A 9973-nucleotide genomic window follows, 5' to 3' on the forward strand; every position below is an offset into this window, starting at 1 on the left:
CCAAGGACAGCTATGGAGATGTGTCAAGCTAAAACAATTCCCAGACGAAAATTACGATTGGAAGCTTGTCATACCAGAGAAACTTAGACAACAGATTATGAGAGAATGTCATGATGATCCGACTGCAGGACATTTGGGTGTTAAGAAGTCTGTAAATCGAGTCAGGCAGCACTACTTCTGGCCGACGTTAATCAAAGATGTTAAAGACCATGTACGGAAATGTGAAGTGTGCGCAAAGTACAAGTATTCCCAGATGAAACCGTCTGGTTTAATGGGCAGACAGCGAGAAGTAACAGAGCCTTTTCAAATGGTCTCTATGGACCTGATGGGGCCCTTTCCAAGGTCAAAGAGCGGCAATACCATGCTTTTGGTCATTACGTGCTGGTTTAGCAAATTTTGTTTTTTATTCCCTTTAAGAAATGGAAAGGCATCAGCGATTTCGCGAATTTTAGAAGAAAAAATTTTCTTAGTGTACGGAGTACCTGATGTGATAATTTGTGACAATGGGAAACAGTTCGTGTCGAATGAATTCAAAGACCTAGTGTCCGGCTATGGAGCAAAACTTTGGTATACACCGTATTACCACCCGCAAGCAAATCCAACTGAGCGTGTGAATAAGGTGATTGGAGTGGCGATCGCCTCCTATGTTGAAGATAATCACAGAGAATGGGATAGGTATATATCTCACATTTCCCACGCAGTGAACACGGCTGTTGTGAACGCCGGTACTTATTGCTGGGATGATTTGACGGGTCGAGAAATGAAGGCTACTACTTTTAGAAAATATAAAAATGGTTTAATAACCAGTAAAAATAAAATTGTACAAGAAAGTAGCACGTTTTCGTTTTCGTGGCTTGAGGACGAGTGAAGGACGCGGCCCGGTCGGTAAAGCAGTCGGCTCGCGTCGATAGGGCAGGTTCTTTGACGTATGCGTGTGTGAGTGCATCAATCGTTCACACAAACACATGCTAGGCGTTAACATGTTGCGGCCCCAGGAACGAAGTTCGTGTCCATAACTGGTAGAGGGCACAGTCGGTTGAAAGCTCGTCGAAGAGTTCCCGAAGTGGTGTTGACGTCGGCTACGCGGGTCACGCCGTCGGAGCCGGGGTAGAGGCGCGTCACGCGCCCCAGCAGCCATCGGTTGGGAGGCAGCCGGTCATCTTTCACCAGCACCATTTCTCCTAGCTGGAGTTGCTGTCCTTGTTTGCGCCATTTCTGTCGTTTCTGGAGCTCTGTAATGTACTCTGTATAATATCGGGACCAGAAATGGGCTTTCAATTGTTGAATCCTCATATATCGTGAGAGAGTAGGTATCGCCGCAGGGTCAGAGCTCTGAGGAGAAGGCAACATCGTTAGCGTTCGTCCGATTAAGAAGTGAGCGGGGGTAAGCGCGGTAAGGTCTGAAGGGTCGGATGATAATGGAGTGAGAGGCCTAGAATTGAGGGTAGCCTCGATGCAAGTGAGAACTGAATTTAAATCTTCGTACGTTAAGTGGGCGAAACCTAAGACCCTTTTTAAGTGGTATTTAACAGATTTTACGGAACCCTCGGCTAATCCATTAAAGTGTGGACTATATGCTGGTGAAAATTTAAAGTTTATGAACATCTCAGATGCCTTTGAGCTGATATAGTTACTATTTGATTTTAAAAATTTAGACAACTCATTACATGCGCCTGTAAAGCCAGTCCCATTGTCTGAGAAAATGTTTTGAGGCTTTCCTCTGCGGGCAATGAATCGATCTAGTGCTGCGAGGAAAGTGTTACTACTTAAATCGGTGACAAGTTCTATGTGAACTGCTTTTACGGCTAGACAAACAAATATGCACAGATACGACTTTATCAGTCTGCTGCCTCGGCCTCTTCGGTTCAGTATCATGATTGGTCCGGCGTAGTCACACGCGGTATTAGCAAATACATAGTCAGTATGCAGGCGTGGCGAAGGAAGATTGCCCATTATGGGTTGAATACTCTTGCCTGCATAACGACGACATCTAATGCAATTTTCAACTATTTTTCTGGCAAGGTTTCGACCATTGATCAACCAGAATTTGTGGCGCAAGATTGCAAGTAATAGTTGCGGAGGTGCATGTAAAAACATTATATGATAGTGTCTAACTATTAGTGTGGCTAAATGATGCTTTGAATCTAGTAATATTGGGTGTTTAGTGTCATAATCATAAAATGAGTTACAGAGCCTGCCACCTACTCGTAACAGTTTATCAGTTGTGTTGTAAAATGGATTCAATTGTAGCAATTTATTATTGGCAGACAATTGTTTTTTATTTTTTAATAAGTCATATTCCGAGCTAAAAACTTCAAGCTGAACGAATCTGCACATTGAATTTAAAGATAAATTTAGTTCATTTATTTTTATGTAGCCAGTATATTTGTCTTGTGGGTTACGACAATTGTAAATAAATCGATGAACGTATGCGATTATACGTTGCAGCTTACCGAAATTAGAAAATCGCTTCATAAACTCAGTAAAATACGAAGTATGATCAGTATGACTTGCATTTAAGTTGCATATGACCTTGAACTCTGGTAAATCAGAATCTTGTAAATGTAATGGCTGTTTAGGCCAAGAATGTTCGTCTTGAAGTAGATAGGGTGGACCTGACCACCATAAGCTGCAATTGTCCAATTGATTGGCGTCTGCCCCGCGAGAACCTATATCGGCAGGGTTACATTTTGTAGGCACGTAGTGCCAATCACTTGGGTCAGTTGAGTCACATATCTCGCTAACTCGATTAAACACAAATGGTTTTAGCTGATGAGCTTTAGGTGAACGAATCCAACCGAGAACAATTGTGGAATCGCACCAGTAGGTGCAACTAGTGATATTTAATCTAAGTGCTGATTTCACTTTAATTGCTAGCCGTACAGCCAAAAGCGCCCCGGCTAATTCGAGTTTCGGTACAGTCAGCACAGGTTTCAACGGAGAAACTTTACTTTTTGCTGCCACTAAATGGACAGATACGTTATTATTATTAACGCTACGTAAATAAACGCATGCGGCGTAAGCTTGTGTAGATGCATCGCTGTACGTATGAAGTTCTATTGATAAAGGACTGGCGATCACGACACATCGAGGAATACGAATATTATTTATGGTACGTAGTGACGATACGAATTTAGACCACATAATTGATATATCTGACGGCACAGGCTCGTCCCACAAGATCTTTGCGGCCCATAACTTCTGAAGAATTGTTTTCGCTAAAAGCACGCATGGGTTAACAAGACCTAATGGATCAAAGATTTGTGACATCATTGAAAGTATTGTACGTTTGGTAACGTTGTTATTTTCGCCAAGATTAACTGAAAATAATAAGTTGTCTTCCTTAGAAGACCAGAGTAGGCCTAACGTTTTTGAATATTCATTGTCACATAAATTAAGTAATTCGTCACCATTACTTCTACCGATTATTTCGGTAACAATATGAGCACTGTTTGAATTGAATTTACGTAGATGAAATTGACCAGTTTCTAATTGAGTCATTACACCCTTGCAAATATTAATGAGATCAGATTCAGAGGATGCCCCAGTGATTAAATCGTCAACATAGAAGTCATGTTGGATGACTTCTGAGACCTTCTTGTCGGGACATTCAATACCTAACTGTGTCAAGCACCTTGTCGCGAGAAAGGGAGCTGACGCCGTACCGTAGGTAACTGTATGTAGTTTATATTGTTGTAATTGCTCATAGGGTTCAAAACGCCATAAAATTTGTTGAAGCGAATGTTGAGATGGGGTAACATTGATCATTCGATACATTTTCTCAACATCTGCGGTAACAATGAACTTATGCTGGCGCATTCTTATAAGTATGCTTATAAGGTCGTCTTGAACTGTCGGACCGACCAATTGAATTTGATTGAAGGATACGCCAGATGTCGTTGCCATAGATCCATCAAATACGACTCTTAATTTCGTAGATAAAGATTCACGTAAAATTCCATGGTGGGCAAATAAATATGACTGAGTGTCATTTTCGGGGTTCTCATTTAATGACATGTGATTTAATGCAATATATTCTTTAATGAATTTACAATATTGTTCTTTAAAATGTGGTTCACGTTTGAATCTACGCTCCAAAGAGATGAACCTGGACAGAGCCCTTTCATAAGAGTCGCCTAGTTTTTCAGGCGTCTCCTTTAATGGAATCGTCACTTCAAAACGACCGTCAGGAAGTCGAGTGGTATTATTTATAAAACTCTGTTCACATTCCTGCTCTTCTTTGGAAATTTGTTTACGCGTTGCGACTGATTCTAATTCAAAGAATTGAGAAAGTTGATCATTTAATTGTTTATCATAATGTTGTAAGTGTAAATTAATGTTATGGTTGCAATGGACTGTATTTAAATTCGATGCTGAGTATTGTTCTGTTGGAACTGTAACTAAATAACCCAATTTGGTTTCCCATAAAGTTGGTTTATTTTTACCTAATGGAATTTTATGAGTACCAAGTACTGACCAAAATATTCCTAATGAAAGTAACATGTCTACTGGAGCAGGCACATCAAATGTGGGGTCTGCCAACCTAATGTGTGGCGGTATGTTTAACGTTGTACGGTCAATTCGAGACACTGGCAACGGTTGGGTTATACGCGATGCCACATAGCAGGGCACCTTTAATTGATAATCATTGATTAATGACGACATAAGTACGTCACACGACTTTGATAAATGTGAGGTTTGATAATTTAATCCTTCGACGGTTGTCGGAGCTGGAGAAGTAGGTAAGTTTAGTTTAGCGCGTAAACTTTCAGTAATATAACTCGCGGTCGAACCATTATCGAGTAACGCTCGTATTGTGTGTTTTTTACCACTGTGGTCTGTCACTTGAATTAAGACCGTTGACAGTAGCATTCTATCATTTTGTACGGCTGACATTGAAATTTCTTGAACTGGACTAGAAAATTGTTCTTCATCGTCAGGCTGCGGCAAAGAATGCAGCGCGACGTCATTTGACGAAGGCGAAGATGCAGGAGTTGTATGTTCGTGCAATAAACTATTGCGCTGTAATCCACATGTGCGACAAGGGTTTAGCCTACACGTTTTTTCATTGTGACCCACGCGCAAACAGTTCAAGCAAGCCTTGAGTGCTTTAGCTTTATCAACGCGAGCTTGTAATTTTAATGATTTGAACTTTTGACATAGATACAGTGCATGATCGTCATTACAGAACGGACAAGCATACTTGCGAGAAGTAGTAGGGGAATATGTAGTAGCTGTCAAAGCCTTCTGTCGATTGTGCGTAGTGTCGCTAGACCTACGTTTTTTATTAGACATTTCTGTAGATTCTAATAAGTCAGCCCGATCTTTAAGGAAATCGTTAAACATTTTAAGTGTAGGAAGCTCCTTTAATTTATTCCTAAAGGATTCCCATTTATGATGAGTAGTTGTATCTAATTTCCTTGAAATTATTTGAATTATAAGTACATCCCAATGCTCAGTAGGGAGATCAAGCGATTTGAGTGCTCTTAAGTTTTTATTTATCGTGTCAATAAGGTTTCTTATTGATCTAGACGATTCTTTTGACAATTGTTCTATGTTAAAAATTGCCTGAATATGATTGTTCACTAAAGACCTTTTGTTATTATAACGATCGCAAAGTAATTCCCAAGCTAATGTATAATTATCGCTGGAAAAATCCAAAGATTGAATTATTACCGCGGCACTGCCCTTCAGTGCGGCGCGCAGGTAATGAAATTTATTAATGTTTGGAATTGAGTTAGTTGAATGTATGAGACTACTAAATGTGTCACGGAACTCCAGCCAGTCATGATAATGGCCCGAGAAGCTAGGCATATCTATAGTAGGAAGTTTAAGTTTTGTCCCACCTCCAATCGCAGTCACACAAGAACCTGTCTCCGAGCGGTCGCTGCCCGCAGAGGCGCCGGGCGCCGGCGCGGCCGCCGACAGCAGCTCGCGTGCGCGCGCGACGAGCCCGAAGTACTTGCTCTCGAAAGCCTCGCGTTCTTTATACTGCTCCTCTGGAATTTCCAATTCATTCTCTATATCACACTGAACGGAGTCAAATTCAGAATAAATTTCTTCGATTTTTGACAACCGGTCGTTTAATTCTGTAAGTTGTAGTCTACTCAAGCGATCATAACTTTCGACAGTTGTTAGGTGGCTTTCAAATAGCGTAAGCTTAGCTTTTAATGAGGCACGCCTTCTAATCAAAGGTTTATTGTCAACCATTTTAAAATATATAAATTAAAAGGCAAAGGAATGAATTAATTTGAGTAGTTACTATAGATGTAACTATAACTTAATGTATATTTGTTACGAACCAATGCGATGAAATGAGTTGCTAAAAAAAACAACAAACAAATTATTTGCAATGCGATGAAGATAAAAAATAAAGATTTGAAACGATTACTTAAATCAGCACAAAAGCAGCGAAGTGAGGGTGCGCGTAAAAACTGCAAAAAGCCAAGCGGTGCAAGCGCGTAGGTAGCAACAGCTAGCAGCGAGCGCGCGGTGTCCGGGCTGGCCAAGCGAGGCGCCAGCCAAACAGCACCGATATCGGAATGCACTGGAACACGTGAAATAACACTATCTAAGTACGTAGTTATACACAGTTCGCACTCACAACGAAGCAATGCCAAAAAACTAGAACACTCTGAAATGCAATTTATTATCTTTATAATTATAAATGAACAAAAGGTGTAAGTAATTCCAACCTTTGTTTAACAATGAGGAAAATATGAGCAATAATGCACAAAGCGTAAATGAAGTGATTGCACTGATAACAGAATTAACCTGTTTATGATGAGAATGTGGATATGATAATTTGTTGCTAAGTGCAATTAGAAATAACTCGTTAACAGAATAACGGATCGTTAACGTATTTAAGTATGTATGTATAAGTTTGAATAATTTGCAAAATAAAGGATTTGCGAATAACGTGCACTACGTTTTTAACGGCAACACAAAATAACGGATTTGTGAGCGTTATTAAGAAATAACTGTTAACGTTATTAGGAAACGTTAACACTGAAAATAAGTAATAAGTATGAATTTTATGCAAAATGAAGGATTTGCAAGGAACGTGCAATACGTTTGTAACGACAACACAAAATAACGGATTTGTGTGCGTTATTAAGAAATATCCGTTAACGTTATTAACCTTAACGTTACTCAAAGGTATGTATATGAATGTGAGATGACTTGCAAAATGAAGGATTTGCAAGCCTATCGTATAGGGCTTGCAAATATTCGAAACTTTCAGGTATTCGAATATTCGACTTTTTCTGACGACATATTCGAATATTCGAATAATTATTCGAATATTATAAAAAATAAGAAAAAGAACGAGAAATCGGTTTATTATCGTTTTATTCAAAAGCTTTTTTCACATATTGCTAAAACTAATGATATTTTGCAGAAATTAACTAGATTTTATCATCCTACTATGAGATGCCCACTATATTGTTTGTTAAATTAGTAGTTATGTAACTATGTAACACCTAAACATAAACACCGGCTCGGCAATGCCCTCGCAAACACAATATAACTTCACTTCCACAACAGCACGTACAGCCCGCGGCCATCGTACCATAGACAGTGACAGTTACTTTTTTATGGCATTGCAGCCAACACAAGGACACACGAGACGGCGTATGTATGCTATTTACGAGTAAGCTACTCGCATAATCGCATACACTACATCCCTCCCTTGAAGTTAAATTAGATAATTAACAACAAGAGTTTTATGACCACAACAAATATATTTCTAGGTACAATACTAGAATCAGTCTTCCAAATTAAACAGTAACGAAACATATTATATGTACTTTTGAAACAGATAAATCAGGTACATATTATATTTATAAAGTATGAAAGTACATACTAATTAACAACATTACAACCACAACCTTGGTTCCACAAACAAAATAACCAAATCATGGCACATTAAATCACAGCTACATTCGCTCATTATCACTATCATTGTGTTCTCTATCAGTTCCTTCTTCCTGATCCTTCCTCTGAACATCTTCCCACTTTTCAGATGAACCATGTTCCTTCTGAGTATTTGCCCTGTTACATAATTCTCCACAGATACATCACCTCTATTAAAACTCTGTACAGTATGAGGTGTTGGGTTGTAGTTCGATCTGAATTTATTTCCGTTATCCATATTCTTAACATATATACTCTATCTCTTTCAGCTAGACTCATACTCTTCCCCCTTTTCTGTTTTTTTTCTGTGGATGAATGAGGCTGTACCTACATAATATAATTTATACCTTAATAGGTGCAGGTGCATTAGGTACTCCATCAGACTTTCTTGAAAGTCCTTTGTCTCCATCCTAAATGACTAAATTTGAAACATTTCACTCATTCATATAGGGCCAATATAAGTACTAAACAATGATATTACACTCTACACAGAACGATCAAAACTCCTCCCTTACAACCTGCTAGAGCTGTCTGAATTCAAACTTCAACATTTATTCAGCAAATAGGCCACAAGGGCACTTTTACACGTGAACATTGAATTTACATACAAGCAAAAATAACAATACATCAACAATTTTATAAAATACAACTAACTGCAACTACCTACTTCTACCTACTTGGGATGGACATTTGGTTAATTGCTCTAGCTTCTAAACTATTCAAGGCATTCAAGGTTTCCAATTTTCTACAGTAATAAGGTTCTGTTTACAACCAGAATTAACCAGCAATATTTGTCAATCAATACATATTAAAAAATGTAACCTACTTCATCTCTAGCTTTTTTGTTTCCTTTTGTGTTCATATTTGTCTGCCTTTTCATACCACAGAATTGGCGAAAATGTCCCATTTTTCCACATATAAAACAAGTTTTTCCTAGTGCAGGGCAATCTTTGTAATGCATTTTATTTCCACAACGTCCACAAGATTTTATATTATTATTGATGTGTGTCCCTTCCCTTTTAGTTCTGTAAGTACCATATATTTTATTATTTCTATTGACTCTATTGTAAATAGCATTAACTTCTTCGTCTTCTTGTTTCTAATCTAGGTTTCCTTGTTTTTATCCTCATATATGTATTTCTAATTTATCAGTGACATTCGCCGCGTTCAGATATATGAACAATGACCTCTTCCATCTCTCCCATTTGCTGCCGATGGAACTTCGGTCGCCTTCCAAATCTAACCCCTCCAGGGTCAGCGATGGTTGTTGATCATGATATTTATGTAATCACTTTAATGCAACCTGAAATATCAAATTTGTTGGTAACCAATAGGTGACCCATCAGACTGTTCTCAATTTAATGAAGGTTGTCAACCCGTTCCAATTTAATGGAGGTATTCATTTGAACTACCAGACATTTTCCAATTTAATGGGGGCTGTCAACCAATTCCAATTTAATGGAGGCATTCATTTGAACTACCGGACATTTTCCAATTTAATGGAGGCTGTCAACCAATTCCAATTTAATGGAGGCATTCATTTGAACTACCAGATAACCAGATATATCCTAATTTAATGGGGGTTATGTTAACCAATTCCAATTAAATGGAGGCATTCATTTGAACTACCAGATATTTCCTAATTTAACGGGGGTTATGTTAATCAATTCCAATTTAATGGAGGCATTCATTTGAACTACCAGATATTCCCTAATTTAATGGGGGTTATGTTAATCAATTCCAATTTAATGGAGGCATTCATTTGAACTACCAGACATTTTCCAATTTAATGGCGGCTGTCAACCCATTCCAATTTAATGGAGGCATTCATTCGAACTACCAGACATTTCCCAATTTAATGGCGGCTGTCAACCCATTTCAATTTAATGGAGGCATTCATTTGAACTACCAGACATTTTCCAATTTAATGGCGGCTGTCAACCCATTCCAATTTAATGGAGGCATTCATTTGAACTACCAGACATTTTCCAATTTAATGGCGGCTGTCAACCCATTCCAATTTAATGGAGATATTAATTTGAACTACCAGACATTTTCC

The 9973-nt window shown here is 38.6% G+C and overlaps 1 protein-coding gene across 1 annotated transcript; it reads right to left on the minus strand.

Moving 5' to 3' along the window:
• Positions 1-804: 804 nt before the first annotated feature.
• LOC134805890 (uncharacterized) lies at positions 805-7164 on the minus strand. Its single transcript, XM_063779089.1, has 2 exons — positions 6696-7164; positions 805-6547 (listed from the first exon to the last, which is right to left on the minus strand). The coding sequence occupies exon 2, from the start codon at positions 6208-6210 to the stop codon at positions 976-978; it is 5235 nt and encodes a 1744-aa protein (XP_063635159.1). The 5' UTR covers positions 6211-6547; positions 6696-7164; the 3' UTR covers positions 805-975.
• Positions 7165-9973: the final 2809 nt, after the last annotated feature.

Source organism: Cydia splendana, unplaced genomic scaffold, assembly GCF_910591565.1.
Source record: "Cydia splendana unplaced genomic scaffold, ilCydSple1.2 scaffold_75_ctg1, whole genome shotgun sequence".
NCBI classification, from domain to species: domain Eukaryota; kingdom Metazoa; phylum Arthropoda; class Insecta; order Lepidoptera; family Tortricidae; genus Cydia; species Cydia splendana.

Excerpts from the sequence above, each read along its gene's own strand:
- LOC134805890 (XM_063779089.1), bottom strand. The coding sequence starts at position 6,210 with ATGGTTGACAATAAACCTTTGATTAGAAGGCGTGCCTCATTAAAAGCT.